Raw genomic sequence first — 23,998 nt, 5'->3', positions numbered from 1 at the left:
CCTGTCCTGTCATGTCATTAAGGCCAACTGCGAGGATGACGGTTTCAGTGGTGGGGTTGGGCACTGTCCTTTTAAAAAGCTTGTAGAATTTCCGGAAGTTGGCAGAGGGGTAGCTGTCGATTTGTAGATCCGGGTTTGGGTGAGATGGGAATATGTTGATGTTGGCGTCACCCAATAACACACATGCCGTCCGTGTTGTGATGGTCCAATCGTCGGATCCGGTGTTGTGGCAGGTGGGTATACAGGGGCCTGGGGAGTAGCTTCTGTCGGGGTCGAAGGAGGGGGTGTAGGTGAAGAGTTCTTGGGTGTTGGATTCCAGACCTGTGGTAACGCTGGCTTCCAGAGAGGCCAAGGCAGGCGGCGCGACCCCAAAAGAGTGCTGAGTGGAGGGCTCAGATAGGGCTTTCAGAGTGGCAGTGTTAGTCTTTGGAGTCCCAGTCATCATGGGTGTAGCCTCCTGCAGCTGCTCAATTGGGGCCCGCCGCCCGACAAGGCCAGTCCGGTCACCAGCGCCACCTGTGGGTGTAAGAGGGAGAGGAGAGATGGTGTCAATGGTTATGACTGCAAGGTTGTGCTTACTGTGAATGGTGGGGGATGTTATTGTATCCAGGCTAGGGGCCTTGTGGTTGGCAGGGTAGATGGGGCTGATCTCCTGGGTGGTCTGGTTGGGAATCCTCTTGGTCCGCTGTGGAAGTGGAGATGAGGTTTCTGCCGGAGCGGGGACCTGTTTGGGTGTCCGGGGCAGTGAAGGGGCAGGTGCTGAGGAGGGAGGGGTCCGTTTGGTAAAGGATATGGTGAGTTGCTTCTGTGGGCGGGGGGCCTGTGGTGGGTCCGGTGGGGGCTGGTTGGGTGCAGGAATGAGTCCTCGAGTTGGTGGTGGGGTAGGGAGCAGGGGTTCCCGGTTAGCCTGCTGGTGGTGTCGGGTGATGTGTTGGGATCCAAGGGAAAGGGGGGGCCTATGCGGGGCCGGCAGGGGTGGGAAATCCACCTCATCTGAGAGCTCCGGGATCGGGGACAGAGAGCCGTCCGACCTGAGGGTAGACTTGGGAGGGGGTTGAGAGGAGGTGTGTTGTGTGTTGAAGGTGTGTTGTAGTGAATGTATGGTTTCCTGTCTTAATCTGTGGCCATAGCGCTTCCTGGCCCAACCAATGGCTATTTGGAGGGCCAGGGGGCTATGGGTGGTGTTGGTGAGGGTATGTATGGTCGACTGATAGTGTTGTTGTAGGATGATCATATTAGTGTGCATCCAGTTGATGGTATTGGCCTGAATTTGGCTGCGTGTATGTTCAGTGGGTGTGGATGGCTTTATGAAAGCTGAGAGTTTGTGAACTTGCCTCATCATCCCAGGTGGAAATGTTTGTGTAGAAATGGCTGTATCTGCTATGTGTTTGTGGTGTATGGCCTGTATGATTTTGAAATATTGTTTGCTGAGCATTCTGGTGTGTGGATCTGGTGGGTGATTGAGTGTGGATGTATGTTGTGTGTCCATGGTTGTGGCTGTATGTGTGGTAGGGCGGTTGACTTGTGTTCTGCGGTGTGTGTTGAGGGACATGAGTGGTTGTGGTGTAGTGTGTGTGTGTGTGTGTGTGAGAGCTGTACCGACTTACCTCTGCCACTCGAGGGCACATCCTTTCCTCTGTGTAAAAACATTTGTTAATCGTCAAAAAATTGTGTGGGCTCTTACCTAGGGATTGCAGGTGGAGGTCTCTGGGTTGCTGGTCCTTTTGGGTGGGTACCGAGGTAGGCCTTGAAAGTGGCTTGGTGTATCTCCTGGAAGGTAGATGTGGTAGGAGTTTCCCGGTGGGCCTGCTGAGACAGCTTAGAGGAGAGGCTTTCCAAAAAACAGTCTGCAAATTGTTTGTTAGGTGCAGAAGTCCATGTGTTTGGAGAAAATGGAGGCCTGAGAGCTAGGCCAGAGTGCAGCCTGGTAGAGCCCTCCACAGACGATTTAAAAAGGTATTTAGCTTTAATAGGTTAAAATCTTTTCAATTAAAACCCAAGATAAAAAACAACAATAAAACACAACGGTGTACTTAAAAGACTAAAAAGGAGTGAAAGGTGTCCTGTGCCGTCGAGTGGTTCCTTACGTTTCGCAGAGTTCCTGCTTCATCAGAGGAATTGTGTGAATTAGGGTTAGTTAGGTGGTTAGGGTTAGTTAGGTGAACAGGGTTAGGGTTAGTTTAGTGAACAGGGTTAGGGTTAGTTTAGTGAACAGGGTTAGGGTTAGTTAGGTGGTTAGGGTTAGTTAGGTGGTTACGGTTAGTTAGGTGGTTAGGGTTAGTTAGGTGAACAGGGTTAGGGTTAGTTAGGTGGTTAGGGTTAGTTAGGTGGTTACGGTTAGTTAGGTGGTTAGGGTTAGTTAGGTGAACAGGGTTAGGGTTAGTTAGGTGAACAGGGTTAGTTAGGTGAACAGGGTTAGGGTTAGTTTAGTGAACAGGGTTAGGGTTAGTTAGGTGAACAGGGTTAGGGTTAGTTTAGTGAACAGGGTTAGGGTTAGTTAGGTGGTTAGGGTTAGTTAGGTGGTTACGGTTAGTTAGGTGAAGTCAACGGCAGTTTTCCAATCACAAAAGGAGAAGATGAATCTTTCTTTCATGTGTATTTCTAATGTTTCCTGATTAATCAGCAGTACTGGTCATTCACCGTGGGATCGCTCTGGAGAACACACTGATTGCGGCCATCTTGACATTGACACATCACTCTCGTTAGTGCACGCCATGCCACGCCGCAAATAACTGCCGGAGAGACTCAGAAACAGAAAGAGAAAGAAATAACAATCAAAAAACGATGCTAACAATAATGAGAAGGAAACAGGCTCCACGGTTTGTTTCCCCCGCCGCAGGTCAACATGGTAACGAGTTACCGTGGTGATTGTGAGTTCGCTGTCTTGTTGATTGGTGTTTAATGAGGACCTACTTGATGGAGCAGTGACTGAGAGATGTTAGACGAGGATGTGTGGCGGGAAGGAAGAAAGAGGGGATGAGAGCTGTTTAGAAAGACGGAGAGAGGAAAGAAAGAGGGGATGAGAGCTGTTTAGATAGACGGAGAGAGGAAAGAAAGAGGGGATGAGAGCTGTTTAGATAGACGGAGAGAGGAAAGAAAGAGGGGATGAGAGCTGTTTAGATAGACGGAGAGAGGAAAGAAAGAGGGGATGAGAGCTGTTTAGATAGACGGAGAGAGGAAAGAAAGGGGATGAGAGCTGTTTAGATAGACGGAGAGAGGAAAGAAAGAGGGGAAAAAAACATGAGCTAAATGAGAAAAACAGCGTTACCTTTGTAGTGTTTCATTAACGTGTCAACTAATAGGTATAAAAGTGTGCGTGTGTGCGTGCGTGTGTGCGTGCGTGCATGCGTTTGTGTGTGTGTGTGTGCTTGTGTGTGTGTTTTTTTGTTTGTGTCCAAAAATATATCACCTCGAAACATCCATGTGGCAGCGATACACACACAGAGTAAACAAGCACACACACACACACACACACACACACACACACACACACACACACACAACATGATTTATCATGGACGCCCCCCCCTACACACACACACACACACACACTCACTCACTCACACATACACATACAACATGATTTATCATAGACGCCCCCCCCCCCTACACACACACACAGAGCCCTCTCACCTGATGTGATGCACAGCTCTCCTTCTGCTCTGTGACAGGAAGCGATGTACATGGGGACAGGATGTGATGTATTAGCGCCGCAGGATAAGGAATCATCCGTCAGATCTGGCTGTCGGCATTAAATCCCACTGTGTACAGATGTGGCCTTCACACACACACACACACACACACACGCACACACACACACACGCGCACACACACACACACACTCTCGTCTCTACCGTCCAGCCTTAAGGGGACTGTTTGTAACTTCTTACACTCTTATAAATCCTTGTGGGTCGGTGTTTCCCATGCGCGCTCACGTGTGGCTACGCTGTTCCAACACAAACTACACAGAAGCACCAAAACCACAAAGTTGTATCAGGTGAAGTCCGTCTGTTAAACAGTGTTAACTATTCCTGCTCCAGCCCCCCGGCCACGCCAGAAGACGCAGGTGGGACCGTAACCCGTTATCGTCTCCGACCAAAATTCTGGTGTCTCCCCTGTTCCTTCTGACAGCAGTCGGGAGGCTGAGGCAGGAACTACAGTATCAGAATGGATTAATGGAGAGACCTTCGTCTGGTCAGCTAACATTACTGCCAAGCAGCTGAAATATAGAGTGATATTGTGGTTTTAGCTGACGTGTGTTTCCTCACTGTTTTGATCAATGCTCGTTCATGTCTATGTAGAGCGAGCACAAGCGTGAGCAACAGGACGCTTAAAAGTGATTAGTTAGGTGAACAGGGTTAGTTAAAAGACCTTTAAAGTGATGGAGCCGACTCCACCTCTGTATCTGTTCATGTATCTTAATGTTACAGATGTTACTGAGCAGCTGGATGGCCACTTCATCCAATCAGCTATAGAGAGCTACAGGAATAAGTCCTAAAACCCAGAACTGAGTCAGCATGATGTCACTTCCTGTTCCCTAATCTGGAGGTCAATGTGTTTTTAGTTAGATGTCTGAAATAATGTCTGTGGTTAACACCAGCTGAAGAGATTTTAACGTTTTGTTCTACGATATAAAATAGGTCAGTAAATATCCCACCAGTGAGTTTTAAAAAAGGGGGTCGCTGACAAGTGTTCAAATGAGACTTTGAAACGTCAGCACGCCGACTTGTCATCATTACAGCCTCGTTGTGTTTATACCCAAGCTCATGTGACCGTGGTGGAGTTGGTTTATAGCCTAACGTTAGCTTTTTACTTCACTCTTCATAAATCATGAAGTGGTGTTCATTAGTGGAGATTATCTTGATGAACAAAACGTGTCAGTATCATAAACGTGTGTTTACCACAGAGATTATTATCTGTAACAATCCAAAACCCAATGGAACAATCCCATTGGCTGTTAGTGGAGGGAACCAGGGTGATGACCACTTCCTGTTAGTGGAGGGAACCAGGGTGATGACCACTTCCTGTTAGTGGAGGGAACCAGGGTGATGATCACTTCCTGTTAGTGGAGGGAACCAGAGAGGTGATCACTTCCTGTTAGTGGAGGGAACCAGAGAGATGATCACTTCCTGTTAGTGGAGGGAACCAGAGATATGGGGTGCGTTCCAAAGCTCTTAATTTTCATTTCCTCGCTCCTCGATCCTCGCTTGAACCGGAAGTAGTTCTGGTGCGCCATTTTGAAGACCGTTCCAAAGCCCTTATTTGTGCATCGAGGAGCGAGGATCGAGGATCGAGGAGGCTTGCCGGAGGAGCTATGAGCGAGGATACACCAGTGTATCCTGCACGGAAGTCTTTTACCGACCGACACGCCCCCTTATTGGATATCAGTTACTGATTGGACGCTGCTGCCGATCAGACTGATCTGATAACTTTACCTCTCAACATCACTGGAGTTTTATACCGGAGTGAAAACAGATCACAGATTAAACGTTTTATAGTTTAGTTGTCTTCTGATTCACCATCTAGTTCAAATGTGTGTTAATTGAAGCTCTGTGCAGCAGCAGAAGGACCTGCAGTATCTGTCCTTCACACACCGTCAGTGAAGCAGCCTGACAGTCAGAGGCAAGGCAAGGCAAGGCAAGGCAGCTTTATTTGTATAGCACATTTCAACAACAGGGCAATTCAAAGTGCTTTACAGAAACATTCAAGAAATAATTAAAACAGTTATAAAAACATTAAAACATTAAAGATTAGAAAATAAAAACAAGCTAAAAATAAAAGCTAGGATAGAAGCTAAAATTGCATAAAACTCAAGAGTAAAAGTTATAGTGCAGTGTCAGAATAAAAGGCACCCGCAAACAGGAAAGTTTTAAGCTTTGTTTTAAAAGAAGTGAGAGTTGGAGCGGTCCTGCAGGTTTCTGGGAGCTTGTTCCAGATATTTGGTGCATAAAAACTGAACGCTGCTTCTGCATGTTTAGTTCTGACTCTGGGGACACTAAGCAGACCTGATCCAGATGACCTGAGAGGTCTGGATGGTTCATAACACAGCAGAAGATCAGAAATGTATTTTGGCCCTAAACCATTTAGTGCTTTGTAAACCAGCAGCAGTATTTTGAAATCAATTCTCTGAGAGACAGGCAGCCAGTGTAGAGACTTCAGAACTGGACTGATGTGATCCACTTTCTTGGTCTTAGTGAGGACTCTAGCAGCAGCGTTCTGAATCAGCTGCAGCTGTCTGATCGATTTTTTAGGAAGACCGGTAAAGACGCCGTTACAGTAGTCAAGTCGGCTGAAGATAAATGCATGGACTAGTTTTTCCAAATCCTGCTGAGACATCAGTCCTCTAATTCTTCTTATATTCTTCAGGTGATAGAAGGCTGTCTTTGTAATTGTCTTAATATGGCTGTTAAAGCTCAGGTCTGAGTCCATGACTACACCAAGGTTTCTGGCTTGGTCTGAGCTTTTTAACATCACAGATTGTAGGTGAGCACTAACCTTTAATCTTTCTTTTTTGGCTCCAAAAACTACGACCTCAGTTTTGTCTTTGTTCAGCTGAAGAAAATTCTGGCACATCCAATTATTGACTTGTTCAATGCACTCACTCAGTGCTTGTATTGGACTGTAGTCTCCTGGTGATAGAGTTATATAAATTTGTGTGTCATCTGCATAGTTATGGTAATTTATTTTGTTGTTCTCAAAAATCTGACCCAGTGGGAGCATGTAGATGTTAAACAAAAGAGGCCCCAAGATGGAGCCTTGGGGAACTCCGCATGTGATTTTGTTCAGCTCAGATTTGCAATTACCTACAGACACAAAGAAGTCCCTGTCTTTTAGGTAGGATTTAAACCAGCTGAGTGCTATGCCAGAAATACCCACCCAGTTTTCCAGTCGGTCTAGTAATATATTATGGTCAACCGTGTCGAATGCAGCACTGAGATCCAGTAAAACTAAAACCGTAGTTCTACCACTGTCTGTGTTCAATCGGATGTCATTGAAGACCTTAACAAGAGCAGTCTCAGTGCTGTGGTTTCGTCGAAAACCTGACTGGAAGACATCAAAAGAGTTGTTTAGTGCCAGAAAGCTATTTAATTTTTGAAAAACTGTTTTTTCAATTATTTTAGACAAGAATGGAAGATTTGATATCGGTCTGTAATTATTTACTACTGATGAGTCCAGATTGTTCTTTTTGAGGAGTGGTTTGATGACAGCAGTTTTCAGGGCCTGTGGGAAGACTCCTGAAACAAGAGATGCATTAACAATCTGTAAAAGCTCTGAGACCATACAATCTGATACTTTTTTGAAAAGGCCTGTTGGCAGAATGTCAAGGCAGCATGAGGAGGATTTTAGATGTTGTATGATTTCCTCCAGGTATGTCTGATTTATTGGATAAAACTGTGTCATGGTATTTGCGCCAGGTTTAAGTGGACGCAGGGGAAACAAACATCCTGTACCTGCTATGGAGGAAGTGACTGCTTGTCTGATTTTGTGAATTTTTTCTGTAAAAAAGGAAGCAAATTCATTGCAGGCCCTGGAGGATAAAAGTTCAGAGGCTACTGACACAGGAGGGTTTGTTAGCCTGTCGACAGTAGCAAACAGGGCACGTGCATTGTTATTGTTTTTGGTGATGATGTCAGAGAAGAAGGACCGCCTTGCATTTTTCAGTTCTGAATTATAAATGCAAAGTCTCTCTTTATAGATGTCATAATGAACTTGTAGATTTGTTTTCCGCCACTGGCGTTCAGCTTTTCGACACTCTCTTTTTTAATTTCTTACCAACATGGTATTTCTCCATGGAGATTTTTTCTTACCAGAGACAATCTTCACTGTTTTGGGTGCAATGGTATCAATAACATTTGTCATTTTAGAATTGAAATTATCTACAAGCTCATTGACAGAGGTCCAGGGGAGGGTGGGTGTGGAAGAGAAAGCCTGAACAAATTGATCACTGGTATTTTCAGTGATATACCTTTTTGTGATTACCTCTGTCTTATCATTTCTGTGCACAGGAAGAGTACTCTCAAAGAATACACATGAATGATCAGACAGAGCAACATCCATCACTACAACCTTGGAAATGTTCAGGCCCTTTGATATGATTAAGTCCAAAGTGTGTCCCCTATTGTGTGTGGGCTCTGTCACATGCTGACTCATTCCATAGTTATCAAGAACCTGACACAGTTCTTTGGCCCCTCTGTCCTGTTGGTTGTCAACATGGATGTTAAAATCACCAACAATGACTACACAGTCAAAGTCAACACAAATTACAGACAGCAGTTCAGTAAAATCATCAAAAAAGTTTGCACAGTATTTAGGTGGCCTGTAGATATTGAGAAACAAAGCTCGAGAAGAGGAGTTCAGCTGAAGAGCGACATATTCAAAAGAAGCAAAATGTCCATAAGATATCTGTTTGCATTGGAGAGAATCATTAAACAACATGGCAACTCCACCTCAGAGGGGTTTATAACACCTGATAAACTGACTTAAAATAACTCTGCATTTATTAGAATGATTTTTCTTTTCATGATCTGTTATTTCCCCCGTTAACTTTTATTAATAAAACTATTAAAGTCAGAGAGAGAAGGAGAGTCTGTCTATCAGCAACAAACACCTTTTACATCATTTATCCTCATTTCCATTCAGTCACATGAGGCTGGTGATTCCTGAATGTCGGGTTTGATATACATCATTTACATTTTCCCTTTAGCCTAATAAATAATGTACAGTGTTCAAAAAACACCAGTCATATTCTGGGTTATTAAATAATTAACTCACAATCAGAATATCAATAACTACAGACGCTAATAATGAATCAATAATATAAAGTTATTGTGCCAGTAGAGATGGTTCCTGAGCATCTAAGCAGGACTCAGTAGAAATACAGACTGCAGCTTGCACTTGTCTTTATTAGTATTACTACAGTTCAGACACAAACAGCTGTTAAAGTTGACTGACAGCTGATCCAGATGTGATCAGCTGCTGCTGTCATCAGAAACGGACGTCGCTTCACGTGACGCTTCAGAGGAAACGACCGTCCCATGTCGCTTAAATCGTATTTCCTCGTTTCCTCTCTCCTCGCATGGTTTCCTTGCGTCTCTCCATGCTTCCCTGGTGGGAGGGACTAAGACGCAAGGATGAGACGCAAGTGAGGGAAACAGGGATGCAATTAAGAGCTTTGGGATGCAGCCATGATCACTTCCTGTTAGTGGAGGGAACCAGAGAGATGATCACTTCCTGTTAGTGGAGGGAACCAGAGAGATGATCACTTCCTATTAGTGGAGGGAACCAGAGAGATGATCACTTCCTGTTAGTGGAGGGAACCAGGGTGATGACCACTTCCTGTTAGTGGAGGGAACCAGGGTGATGATCACTTCCTGTTAGTGGAGGGAACCAGAGGGGTGATCACTTCCTGTTAGTGGAGGGAACCAGAGAGATGATCACTTCCTGTTAGTGGAGGGAACCAGAGAGATGATCACTTCCTGTTAGTGGAGGGAACCAGAGAGATGATCACTTCCTGTTAGTGGAGGGAACCAGAGAGATGATCACTTCCTGTTAGTGGAGGGAACCAGGGAGATGATCACTTCCTGTTAGTGGAGGGAACCAGAGAGATGATCACTTCCTGTTAGTGGAGGGAACCAGGGAGATGATCACTTCCTGTTAGTGGAGGGAACCAGGGAGATGATCACTTCCTGTTAGTGGAGGGAACCAGGGAGATGATCACTTCCTGTTAGTGGAGGGAACCAGAGAGATGATCACTTCCTGTTAGTGGAGGGAACCAGAGAGATGATCACTTCCTGTTAGTGGAGGGAACCAGAGAGATGATCACTTCCTGTTAGTGGAGGGAACCAGAGAGATGATCACTTCTTGTAAGTGGAGGGAACCACGGAGATGATCACTTACTGTTGGACTACAGAAATACGTCATCCCTGGAGCACTCTTTTAGTTAAAGTTAATATATTGATTATTAAATATGGGTAAAGTGAATACCCATCATGTGCTTCAAGTCAGCGTTGCCCTGATATTGAACCACACCCTGATATGATCCAAACATGACTATAAAAAGCTTAATGCAGTATGTTGACAGTTAATACTGTCAGGTCTCAGTGTTTCTCTCCTACATCCCATAATAACGTGTCCCTCTGCTCTGATAAAGACAGAGAGAGTCTCTGAGCTTGGGTAAAGGGTTAAAGTATTATTGGATGTTTCCAGCAGCTTCCCACATACCAGACAGTCTACATGATGCAGACGGCTATCTTTGAACCTCTATCTATCTCGGCAGTGTGTTCAAGCCGTGGCCGGGGTCACGCTGGGGAGTCCCAGCGGGGGGGCAGGTGGGTCGGTGAACAGAAATAACAGAAAGAGGAAAAATTTACTGCAGCCTCTTTTTCTTCCTCTCTCACCACAGCTGGAGATACTGAGAAACCTCAACATGTAGAGACTCAACCAAACTAAAGTTTATACTACACGCACTAGTTCCTGCTGGAACTGGAACATCATTTAACTTGATGCTCATTTCGGAGGCTGGAGTTTGTTATTGCATCATACTGACGCTGTGATGTTTAGTCAGGCTGTTAATCAATTCAAATAGGTAATCACAAATAAATCACACAGTTCGTATCTGTTCTAAATGTACCTTAACGGGAGATGGGAGTGGACAAATATGCTGCTTTACGTATGTATATATTATTGTAAATTAACTAACAACACAAAACAATGACAGATATTGTCCAGAAACCCTCACAGGTACCCCTTTGAAAATGGACATGACAGTTTAGAGTAAGTTTGGAGCGTTATTTAACCTCCCTCATGACCAGCTAGTATGACATGGTTGATACCGATGGATTCATCAGGTTCTCTAGTTTACTATGATACCAGTAGCTATATACCTACATATATATATATATATATGATACCAGGATCTTCACTCTAGCTTTAAAACTGAGCCGCTACAACCTAAAATTCCCAAGTTGCATTAATGCCTTAAAGAAATTAGTGGCGTTAAAATGAATTTGCGTTAACGTGTTATTATCATGGTAACTTTGACAGGCCTGGTATTTAGTCTACCCTCATTGAGGAGGTTAACATGTACAGTACAGGCTCTACATCTTCATCTCCTCTCCTCCTCCTCCTCACCTCCCCCTCTCTCTCCACCTAGTCAACCCAGCGTGATTTATCCCTTTCACCGTCCAACAAATTAACTACATTACCAAAGTTGTTTACAGAATATTACAATAAACTGAAAGAAATATATCAGCATAACGGAGAGAAATGATTCCGCTGCTTCCTCTCTCTCTCTCTCTCTCTCTCTCTCTCACACACACACACACACACACACACACACACACACACACACACACACACACACACACACACACACACACAATGCTCATCTTCCTCACTGATCCTTGTAAACCAACAACAATCCAAGTTAAACACATAAACATCCTCTCAACTCTGAACTCTGAGGCCACGCTAAGACCTGAATGTGTGTGTGTGTGATTGATTCAGAAGGCTGATTGCTTTCTTCCAGCAGAAGACACAGTAATAACCAGAGAGAGAGAGAGAGAGAGAGAGCGAGAGAGAGAGAGCAAGAGAGAGAGAGAGAGAGAGAGAGAGAGAGAGAGACCTCCATCATAGAGGAGTGGTAGCTGTTGGAGTTGGAAGTCAGTGCATGTTGATTACTGTCAGTTTACTGGCTGCTTGTGACTGTGTGTTTTATTTGAGGCAGTCCTTCCCTCATCCTCTCCTCCTCTATCCATCAACACACACACACACACACACACGCACGCACGCACACACACACACACACACACACACACGCGCACACGCACACGCACACGCACACACACACACACACACACTGTGCTGTGCTGTGTGGACAAGCTTAGCTGTGCTCGGACTGATCAAAAGTCTCAGTTCAAACAGAGAAAGAGAGAGAGAGAGTAAAAATGGTGATGAAGAAAAGAAGTGAAGAAAGGAAAAAGGATGTTGGGGTGAGAGAGAGAGAGAGAGAGAGAGAGAGAGAGAGAGAGAGAGAGAGAGAGAGAGAGAGATGAGAGTGAGAGAGAAAGAGAGAGAGAGAGAGTAAAGTGTACTGAGCTCCATCAGTCTTGTGCTTTCACTCTAATGAAGAGGAGTCTCAATGCTGCAGCGTACACTGATGCTTCAGACAACTTCTCAGGTCTATAAAACACAAAGCTTTCACTCATCTGCTGCTCATGTCCTGTCTGTCTCCGTGCACATTTATGAAGTCTGAAGAAGAGCATCACTAACATTAAGAAGCTACAGAGTCCCGACCTTCTTCTGTCATTGCGGTCTGTCCACGTAAAGTTTCACTCTCACTTTACAGATGTCGTCATCTTAAGCCCGACTTTACCTAAACCTGACGAAGAGGTTGTGTTTGAATCCACAACGTTAACCATGTGTTCACTGTGACTGAGTGGAGCGTCACAGTTTGACATGCTGGGCTACCAAGAGCGTTAGAAAGTGACGGATAACCTTTCCAGAAGAGTCAACGCTGTTGAAGAAGCACTTTGATGCTTGATAGAAATGATATACAGTGTATTAGATATAAACTGTATATACAGTATATACTGCATATAAACTGGAAAAACAAAGTTTGGAAACTTGTGTTTGGTGGATTATTTCTCTGTTGTTACAATGCTAATGGTCATTGTATTTTACATCGTTGGAAAGCCTGTTTATTTACCTTCGCAATGATGTCAAACTTATAAGGATCATGCATTTGTGGGATGAGCAGCACAGCTGATTATGTGGGTAGCGCCCAAGAAAAATTTGCCAAAATGCTCCGTAAATGGTAAACAGTGTATTCTCCTGTTGGTACTGACTCTTGTTTTGAGTTGTTTGGTGGATTGGATGATTGAACTCTCTATCAGTAACAAGGAACAAACAAGACATATTGGCAATTTTAAACTTTATTCCTTTAATACACCGTCAGGAGTCTCAGTAGCGGTGGAAGATCCATACGCAGTCACAACAGCCTGGCACCTCCTCCTCATGCTGGTCACCAACCTGGTCACATGTTGCTGTGGGATGGCGTTCCATTCCTCAACCAGGATTCATTGCAGGTCAGCCAACGAGGTTGTGTTGGTCACTCTAACACGTATAGCACGCCCAAGCTGATCCTACAAGTGTTGAATTGGGTTGAGGAGTGGACTCTTGGCAGGCCGTTCCATTCTCTCTACTCCCACAGTGTGGAGGTAGTCTGTGATAACCCTGGCTCTGTGGGGGTGAGCGTTGTTTCTTGGAGGATGAAGTTAGGTCCCAGATTGTGGAGATATGGGATCGCCACTGGCTGCAGAATCTCATCCTGATATCTCACTGCATTGAGATGGCCTTCAATGATGACAAACCTTGTTTTGCCAGTGAGGGAGATGCCGCCCCCCCCACACCATGACACTGCCCCCGCCAAAAGCTGTTACTCCATCGGTGCAACAATCAGCATAGCGTTCTCCACGTCGTCTCCATACTTTCACCCTGCCCTCCAACTTTGGCAGACAGAACCTGGACTCATCACTGAACATGACATTCCCCCACATGTTCAGGTTCCATTGTCTGTGTTGTCGACACCAGCGCCAACGGGCCTGACGGTGAAGGGCAGTCATTGCAGGCTTCCTGGTAGCCTTATTAGAAAACACTGTTCACCATTGGCAGAGCATTTTGGCAAATTATTCTTGGGCGCTACCCACATAATCAGCTGTGCTGCTCATCCCACAAATGCATGATCCTTACAAGTTGGACATCATTGCGAAGGTAAATAAACAGGCTTTCCAACGATGTAAAATACAATGACCATTAGCATTGTAACAACAGAGAAATAATCCGCCAAACACAAGTTTACAAACTTTGTTTTTCCAGTATATATATATATATATTTTTTTCATATGTTCCTTATATTCATGCATCGACTGCACCTCTTGGACATGTGGTGTAAACTTTATACAACCTGCTTTTATACATTTAAATTTAAGATCAGATTTGAAAGTGGGAAGAATGGAGAGAGTTAAAGGGTGTTGGGGACAAGAGAGAGAGAGAGAGAGAGAGAGAGAGAGAGAGAGAGAGAGAGAGAGAGAGAGGCCCAATAACTTGCTTATAATTGGAAACAAACACAGACGGGTTTTATAATTAAGCTGCTAGACAGTCCAGTGTCAGTATGTTCCTGCTCTCCCTGGGCCGACCACAGCTCTGGCTCTCTGCCTGACATAGAGGGGGTACCCAGGTGTCCCCTACATGGGGAAGGGGAGGAACCCCAGGCAACGCTCCGTATTGGATTTCCATACTTAAATGTAATGATAAACCCATTTATTATACTCAAAGCACAAATAATTTAATAGACTGAATACATACAGTCGGCATTCATGGTAACGTTCGCTACCGTGCTCAAAATCTGCTGTGTAGCTTTCTGCACCGCAAATAAAGTTAAACATGTTTAAGATTTGACCCAACAGAGAGACAGAGTCTGATAGGAGACAGTCAGGATTGAACCATCCAGGTCTGGTAAGGCTACATTCTCCAGGATGGCTTCACATCACAACCAAGCAGATCAGTGTCTGACCCAGACATTAGGTGATGGACTACAACCCCCACAAAACCACTGGTGAAGAAGCTGTGAGCTTCCGAAGACCTGTAGTTCTTCAGCTTGAACTGTGTATAAATCCTGTGTGATATTGCATATGTCAAAACGCTGCTACTGTCTTGAAACGCCATCAAATATTCAAGTCTATTACATCTAGGGATGCTAATTTTGAAACATTTTCTTAACCGATAACTGACTCTCATTAACCGATTATTAACCCTTAACTGAAAAGATGTGTGCGTCGCATGCAGCGGTGTACCAGCTGCAAAGTAGGAGCACAACAGATGCAACAGCCATGATGCTGCGTTCACTGTCTCCAGTTCGCCGTCAGGAGAGTTACTGTAGCAGCCACGGTGCTGCGTTCACTGTCTCCAGTTAGTGTTAATCGGTTAAAATGCTTAATGTCCGTTAACGGTTAATTATTAACATCCCTAATTGTATCATAACATTATATGGCTGTAGGGTATGATATAAAGGTACGTTTAATTCATCATATACTGAATAAACGTAGTAGTGTCACTAACCAGGAGATTCAACCTGATAGCAGGACATATCTGGGAATGACACCATTTAGTTGCCCCCCCCGAGCCTAATCCCTGATATGAGAATATGGTGAATTGTACCTGTGTTGCCTCATTAGATATTCATATAGTCGGTGTTGTGTCATAGTTGGGGGAGTGGTTCAGGGAGGAGTCGCCATGGGGGAAAACAATCCCCCCCCACTCCCCTGGATGTGCTAGGAAAGATATCACACACACACACACACACACACACACACACACACACACACACACACACCAATAGAGCAGATAACAAGAGCCAGTAGCGGACAGATTGTGTGTGTGTGTGTGTTGAGCTCATTAACAGCAGCCAGCAGACTTCAGTGACCTCTCAGTTCTTTGTCCAGTTTCTAAGTACTGATGAGAGCCGGGGGGGGGGTAAGAAACAAGACGCAGAGGAAAGATGAAAAACCACAGATGAGAGGAAAATAAGTTAGAGGAAGAGAGTTGATGGATAGAAATAGAAGAGCATTACAGAAGATGGAAAGAAAAGAGCAGAGAGGAGATGGAGGGATGGAGGGATGGAGGGATGGAGGGATGGAGGGATGGAGGGATCCAGAGGGAGACATATGGATGATGTGAGAGACTGAGGGACAGATTGACATTATTACCGTCTCATTGCCGTCGCTGCTATCTGCGTTGGGTCATATTGTGTTTGCTTTGGCAGTAAGTGCTCCTTTATTCCTCACCAATAAAGCGTCTATTGAAATATTGAAATGAAGTGAAAGAAAAGAGTCAGAACTCAATCTGAGCTTTTCTTCTTCTCTCCTTTGACATCCGTGAATTGAGTCCGTCCTCTAGGATCCGCTCCCAGTCGAGATAAAAGCTGATGAGAGCTTTGTTGAGTCTTTCTGAAAGCTCACCGCTGCCTCAGGAAAGTGTTCAGTGATATTAACATTCATTCATCAGCGGTGGCAACACAGTTCATGATTAGTATGGAAGGTAGAGCGCTTCGACGTGGCTGAATATCTACAGGACCTTCATCGAGGTTCTGTTTTCTACATGAGTCCATGTGGGTTTCTTGTCTACCCTTCATTAATCTGTCTCTATAAGACTGTCTCTCATGTTGTTGGACTGCCGGTATCATCTGTGTTCATTCGCTGTACACGCTCCAGAGAGGAGGAGGAGCTTGTCTCCATAGATACCAACAACTGTTCCTTCCTCCATTTCCTCCATCAACCATAGAAGAAATGACCACTGTAGCTGCTTTGTACATGTTGGTGAAGTCCCAGTTATGTCAGAAAACAAAACGCCGTCGTGTCTTGGTTCATAACATCACTTGGCGGCGAGCTGTATTCACATACAGTGACATTACACTGACTGTATCTAGCAGCCACACGTCTCTACTGCGGAATGAACCCAAAATAAACAGATTGAGCTGTGATTTAATATCAATAAACAGATCAAAATGATGCTATAATAATGCTGATTAGTAAAAAGTCTGAATTCATGCTTTGTCAGGTCTGTTACCATGACGACAAGCTGACAACTTTTAAAATGCTAGTTTTCCGAATGGAGTCTGGATGGATCAGTCTGTGGTTCTACACAGAGTTTGGTCCGGTCTCTGTACAGAGATGATGGACTATTGTAGCTCTGGCTGACCACAGACACATACAGGATTTATTTATCCTCCATTTCTTATTCAACAACGTCAGGACGTCAGTGAGGACAGGAGGATCTCAACGCTGAGAGGCTTTCACCACACAGAGACATGCCAATTCATCACTCTAGTTTAATTATAACAACTCCCACGAATGACACAAATTTCATGTGTTCACGTGGCGCCATTCGCATCGCATGGCGCAAATTCGCGTCCATGCTCTTCTTTGCATTGATGCGAAAAGTTCTCTTTGCAAACCTCATTTCTCTCTCTCTCTGTTTTTTCTCTATCCATCTGCTCTGTCATCTCAGCCCTCACACTTCCTGTCCAGACCATCAGATCATTTAACATTATTGATAGTTTTACAACAAGTGACCAGCAGCTGTCCAACGAGTAGCTATCAACCAGAGTCTTTGGAAATGAAGAGCTCTTAACCAGGGAAGTTATTGTTCTGTGTTATTTGCATGTTGTCTTTCTGAAGCTGATTACGGGATCATCAGCTCCGTTTCATTCTCTCTCTAAACTCCTGCCCAAAGTTGTTCATGAAGACGAGCAGGATCCAATAAATCCCATTCTGCTGTGTGTGTTCCCGGTGGAGGGAAGCCATGTGGTGTGGCGCCAGTCAATACTCCCCCATTAAGACAAAACCCACTGACACTCAGAGACAAAGACATGAAGACACACAGACTGTAATGCTTTTGGTTTTACACCTTGTGACACACACAGGTGTACATTTCTACACAACCCACACTTAGAGAGATCCATGCACACAAAGACACAGCGTGACGAGACACCGGCTCGATGCCGTGACGGTGTTGTGACATTTGGAGAGAGGCCTCTTCGATCTGTAGACGGACACAGAAACACATAAACAAGTCATTAAAGAAGAAGAACAGCGTGGCCTTAAAGGCTTTTCTCCTTTTTTCTTTCTCAGCTGAGCGAATGATGAGCGAGCAGCAGCTGTTTCGGTTCATATTGATTGTAAAGTAACTGGTTCATGTGTTGTTGTAGACGTCACTGTCGACCCATCATGACTGTAGAATTTCTAATTCAACACTTAAAGTGTTTATTCTGCAGCAGATTGCTGACTGAGCTCCTCATCATGTTGCACACATCAGTCATGTTGCTCTATGTTAAGTCAAGTAGCGCTGTACAGCTGCAGTAGGAGCTCATTAGCTGATTGGTAAACTTACCAAAGATGTGGTGCTGAATTGTTTTGTTCTTTCTGATTTCATATGAAATGAAAGTGAATATTGTGACAGCAGCTCCACAGTTTGAGTTGAGTGTTTCAGAGATCAGCTCCACCCTGTTCCAACATTGAATCATCTATGACAGAATGTGAGGAATTTCTCTTTTCTTTACTAATAAAGGGGAAATAAACTCGGAAAAAAAAGTTTGGAAATTTGTGTTTGGTGGATTATTTCTCTGTTGTTACAATGCTAATGGTCATTGTATTTTACATCGTTGGAAAGCCTGTTTATTTACCTTCACAATGATGTCCAACTTGTAAGGATCATGCATTTGTGGGATGAGCAGCACAGCTGATTATGTGTTTAGCGCCCAAGAAAAAATTGTCAAAATGCTCCGTCAATGGTAAACAGTGTATTCTCAAGTTGGTGTTGACTCTTGTTTTGAGTTGTTTGGTGGATTGGATGATTGAACTCTCCATCAGTAACAAGGAACAAACAAGACATATTGGCAATTTAAGACTTTATTCATTTAATACACCGTCAGGAGCCTCAGTAGCGGTGGAAGATCCATACGCAGCCACAACAGCCTGGCACCTCCTCCTCATGCTGGTCACCAACCTGGTCACACGTTGCTGTGGGATGGCGTTCCAAACCTTTTTTTTCTGAGTTTTATGAGGCTTCATATCCAACCTGCTGCCCCTGACCTCACCTCTCTGATCCTATTTAAACTTTACCGACTCAAGTTCAAACTATTCCTCAAATGAAATCATGGACCTGCCTGTTAGATGTTCGTACCTGCCCTCCCTGTCCTGTCCCCTCTGGTCTCAAACACATCTGAGTCCTTCCTTTATTCACAATAACAGGCCTTGACTCTGGTATTCCATTCTGGACCTGTTACTAAAGGACCAGTTGTATCTCTGGCTGAGCTGGAGCACCATGTGTGAACTGTTCAAAGACGTGAGCGAAGAGGCACACTGATTCATCGCACACACATCTCAGATATCTAGCAGGATAAATATCTGGACCTGTCAGGGAGCCAATGAGAGAGCGAGACCTGGCAGAGGGGTCGCCTGTAATGGTCCTTTCCACACTTCCCATTCATTGTCTATGTAAGCAGCCGTGCAATGCATTCTAGTAGCGTGGCGGCGCCGTTCGAGAGATGGGGCGTCATGCGTCCCGCTCCTCATTTGCATAAAGTTGAGTTCTCGGCTACTCTCTAGAAACTTTGAAACTAACCGTTGTTGATCTAAAACAAAGACTGATTCATCAACATGGATTCATTCTACATCAAATGTTTTCAGTGAACTATTTCTGTGATATAAGAGAAGAAAGTTGCCCAACAAGCCGCCATGTTGGTCCTGGTTTGAAAGCTGGGAGCAGCAGACCCACGAGGGAAAGAGTTCGTCCAATCAGGTGTCTTGTGTCTCCTGGCAGTCCGTCAAGCGTCCAACGCTGGGAAGTGAGGCGATCCCTCACCATAAAAACGCCCATGTGGACACGAACCATAACAATAGGAACTTTACTGTAAATGTTGAATTTGCAACAGGGACCAAAGTTGATGTCGCACCTAGAAACCAGCTATAGATAGTGAAGAGGTGTGGAAACAACACAACGACAACATCAACAAGCACGGCTACGAGGAAAGTTCGGCAGACTGCGTTGACAAAAGAATCCTGTAAAACAGGTCTGGTTGAGTTTAGCCACTTTTCTCTCTCAGAACTCAGTTCTGTTATGGTCTGTAGAGGGTTGGTGTACCACTAGGAGGGCTTCTTGGACCCTTGTTGTTCTTATGGTCTGTAGAGGGTCGGTGTACCACTAGGAGGGCTTCTTGGACCCTTGTTGTTGTTATGGTCTGTAGAGGGTCGGTGTACCACTAGGAGGGCTTCTTGGACCCTTGTTGTTGTTATGGTCTGTAGAGGGTCGGTGTACCACTAGGAGGGCTTCTTGGACCCTTGTTGTTGTTGTGGTCTGTAGAGGGTCGGTGTACCACTAGGAGGGCTTCTTGGACCCTTGTTGTTGTTGTGGTCTGTAGAGGGTCGGTGTACCACTAGGAGGGCTTCTTGGACCCTTGTTGTTGTTGTGGTCTGTAGAGGGTCGGTGTACCACTAGGAGGGCTTCTTGGACCCTTGTTGTTGTTATGGTCTGTAGAGGGTCGGTGTACCACTAGGAGGGCTTCTTGGACCCTAGCAGTTGAGATGCTCAGGTGAAGTGCTGGAGCTTGACAGCGTTGCATGACATGAGAATCATAGAATTAGAAGATTAATTGGATGCCATTACAGGTAATTTGCTAACATTTTCTTCCATTCCTACGCTGTCGGCACACAGCTGCATGTTTCACTATAAATGTTTAATTTTAGCAGCACATCCTGCCTGTAACCATGCCTCACACATATAGAATATATACTGTTTCAGTTAATGAAGGAACATCTGAAACCTCCAATTTACATAATGGTGCCTCCAATTTCCAGTGAAATGTGGAAGTCTTGGAGCCAATACTAAACTGGTACAGTAGCTGTGATTTCATTTCAACATGTGTTTTAATGATGATCATGTAAAGGGGACGGTCCAATGCTGCTTCATTCAGCTGAAACACACACTCTCATATCTGGCTGTTTCTGCAGCTACGGGCGTTTTTAAGTGCAAACAATGAAATTTCGGATTTATGTTGAAATTTGCAGTGCAAAGCTTAATACATATAGACACATTGTTATTATCCATCTTGACTTTGAAAATAATGAATAATAATTCATTGTTGGTACATTCATCTAATTATTGATTCTACTGTTTTTATGGCCTGCTTCTGAGCTTGTTTTATTATCTACATGAGTGTTTGGTGTTTTATTGAATTTATGTATCTTTGCTGTTATGAAATGAAGTTAACGCGATAATAATGCTTTAACGCAAATTAATTTTAACGCCACAAATTTCTTTAACGCATCTTGTGATGTTTAGGTTGTAGCGGCTCAGTTTTAAAGCTAGAGTGAAGATACTGGTATCATAGTAAACAATAAAACCGGATGAATCCATCGATACCAACCATGTCAGACTAGCTTGTAGTGAAGGAGGTTAAATAACGCTCCAAACTTACGCTAAATTTTGACGAGGAAAAACTGGCATGGCCATTTTCAAAGGGGTCCCTTGACCTCTGACCTCCAGATCAGTGAATGTAAATGGGTTCTATGGGTACCCACGAGTCTCCCCTTTACAGACATGCCCACTTTATGATAATCACATGCAGTTTGGGGCAAGTCATAGTCAAGTCAGCACACTGACACACTGACAGCTGTTGTTGCCTGTTGGGCTGCAGTTTGCCATGTTCTGATTGGAGCACATTGTTTTATGCTAAATGCAGTACCTGTGAGGGTTTCTGGATAATATCCGTCATTTCAAAAAGATCCTCAAAGATAATTCATAACTCTGGAGGTATCATCACAGCACAGGATGAAAATCTCTGGAGGAGTTTTGAATAAAAGCATTTTCTTTTCTAATATAATCTGACTGTTCTGCGTATAATTGGCAGAGTGACATTGTTGTATTCCTGCTTTTATTCTGCCCCTTGGAGCCTCTCCCATCCTCGTCTCCTCTGTCCCTCCACAATGACATGTTTTATGTGAAGATCAATCCGTTCAGCACCTCCCTCCATCCCTCTCTATCTCTCCGTCTGTCACTCTGTCGTTCTCAGCCAATTACTGGCTGGCTTCAGGTGCTTAACCCCCGGCCTCGCCATCAATTGGCTCATTATTGCGCTGCTTTAAATCTCCCTCTCGTCTCCTCTCTCTCTCTTCCCTCTCAGCCTGGTTGTTGCCCTCATATCAGTCTTACTGTCATATTTCATGTTATGTTAACATACGTCCTTCTGTCTCTATGTCTTTTTGTGTCTCTTTGGATTCCTTTATCTCTCCTCTGTGTCCCCGTCCTCCAACCTCTCCCCCATTCTGCACATTGCTACGTCTCAATTGTCCTTCACTGCCTGAAGGCAACGATGGTATTAATAAATCAGAACTTCTGTACTTAAGTTACGCCACTTTCCGTGTTATTTCAAACCACCATCTTTTCAGTGTGAGTTCTGGTCCAACCCAGTGGTTGGTTCTGTACAGTCAGACTGTGTGAGTTCTGGTTCAACCCAGTCGTTGGTTCTGTACAGTCAGACTGTGTGAGTTCTGGTTCAACCCAGTGGTTGGTTCTGTACAGTCAGACTGTGTGAGTTCTGGTTCAACCCAGTCGTTGGTTCCGTACAGTCAGACTGTGTGAGTTCTGGTCCAACCCAGTGGTTGGTTCTGTTCAGGCAGACATGTAGATGATGTAATCCAGTGTATCAGTCAGGAAGCTGCAGGACGTGTCCTGGTCTGTTGCTACTAATATGCTGCTGCAATAAAAAATCTGTTTATATATTATGGGGCAGCTGTGACTCAGAGGGTAGAGCAGGTCGTCCACCAATCGGAAGGTCGGTGGTTCGATCCCCGGCTGCTCTGGGTCAACATGTCGATGTGTCCTTGAGTAAGACACTTAACCCCAAATTGCTCCCGAAGGTATAGCCATCGGTGTGAATGAGTATTTTCGATTAGATCCTGATGGGCAAAGTTGGCACCATCAGTGTATGAATGTGTGTGTGAATGGGTGAATGCTGACATGTAGTGTAAAGAGCTTTGAGTGGTCGGAAGACTAGAAAAGCGCTATATAAATGCAAGTCCATATTATGTTTATATCTTAAATTGTATATTGGTAAAATTTAATTTTTTTTTATTTTAATTTTATTCTAACGCTTTTAACTATTCTATTGTTATTTTTACTGCTTATTTGCAACAACAAACCAAATCCTCGTGTATACCTGATCCACCTAGCAAGAAACAAGATTCTGATTCTGATTCTACTGTGTGTGTGTGTGAGTGTGTGTGTGTGTGTGTGTGTGTGTGTGTATTTTAGGTTACTTGTTTGTTTGTGTGTATTTAATTGTTACATCTGTTTGCAGCTGGCCAGCAACTGGATACTGGTTCCCATTATATGTTTGATTACTGGTTCACCACTCTAACCAGTATGCTGCTGCTGCTGAATAACCAGCTCTGGATGTCCGCTGACTTTCACATCGGTTGGCTCTTATATAGAAATCGCTCTTTGTACGTACATGTGCACAAACCAAAATCAATATGGCGTGCACTCTCACAATGTTCTCCAGACGTTGGTCCCAGAAGTCAGAACAGAACGAGGCTAAACAGCTTTTAAATACGTTGGAATGAATAACGTAGAGACGGACCTGAAACAGTCCCAGCTGGGTACTGTACCGAGGGATTGAAGTCCATTCTAAAAGATGGAGACAGTGGCACTCTGTCGTTTTCACATTGACCTGTTTGTGCGTTACAGCTGTTTTTGTGTTGCATCCAACGTGGATGTGATGCTCGTTGACTTGTGCTGTGTGATGGTTGTTCTTATTGTTCTAACAGAGTCTGCGATGCCCTCTGGGTCAGGGCACTGTTGGAAAATAGATTTTAATCTCAATGACTTTTTACCTGCTTGGATATATAAACATTAAGGTGAACATTAATGCTTCTGATACTGTGTGTGCGCGCGCGCGTGTGTGTGTCTCTATATGTGGACGTATACGTGTTATTTATATGAACGGGATTATTGGTACTTCAGTTGAGACGGAGCAGTGAACTCTTTCACACAAACACACACTTGTGTTAAATCCAAGGAGGCCGACAGCCTCCGTGAGGGGTTCCTCTGATCTAGCTGCTTTACCTCGAAGGGTGATCATCACAGGAGAGCTGTGTGTGTGTGTGTGTGTGTGTGTGTGTGTGTGTGTGTGTGTGTGTGTGTGTGTGTGCGCGTGTGTGCGTGTGTATGTTAGGTAGAGGTTAGGGTGTTATTCCTTCGGTGTGAGGATGCAGATTAAAAGTGCAACCTCTGCAACATATCAACGGTCACAGAGCTAATGCTGAATCTACACCAGCCTCAGGGGTTTGTGTGTGTGTGTGTGTGTGTGTGTGTGTGTTGTGGCGGGAGCTGTTGGGATCTCTAGTATTAATTGTATTTCTAGCCTTTGGCCAGTGTAGCTTTG

At 44.4% G+C, this 23,998-nt stretch overlaps 2 protein-coding genes across 12 annotated transcripts in view; one reads left to right on the top strand and one right to left on the bottom strand.

Moving 5' to 3' along the window:
* Positions 1–1,905, bottom strand: part of LOC141775864 (uncharacterized) — a 2,169-nt gene extending 264 nt beyond the window's left edge. The window contains exons 1-2 of the mRNA XM_074649610.1: positions 1,685–1,905; positions 1–516 (exon numbers count right to left, since the gene is read on the bottom strand). The exon at positions 1–516 is cut by the window's left edge and continues 264 nt beyond it. Coding sequence (XP_074505711.1) covers positions 1–445 — 445 coding nt within the window. The 5' untranslated portion in view covers positions 446–516; positions 1,685–1,905. The remainder of the gene's footprint in view (positions 517–1,684) is intronic.
* Positions 1–23,998, top strand: part of ptprt (protein tyrosine phosphatase receptor type T) — a 389,841-nt gene that overhangs the window by 143,090 nt on the left and 222,753 nt on the right. The window lies entirely within an intron of this gene.

This window comes from Sebastes fasciatus, chromosome 1 (genome assembly GCF_043250625.1).
Source record: "Sebastes fasciatus isolate fSebFas1 chromosome 1, fSebFas1.pri, whole genome shotgun sequence".
Classification (NCBI taxonomy): domain Eukaryota; kingdom Metazoa; phylum Chordata; class Actinopteri; order Perciformes; family Sebastidae; genus Sebastes; species Sebastes fasciatus.
Note: the sequence above shows the minus strand (reverse complement) of the source record. Positions and strands in the feature narration are given on the sequence as shown.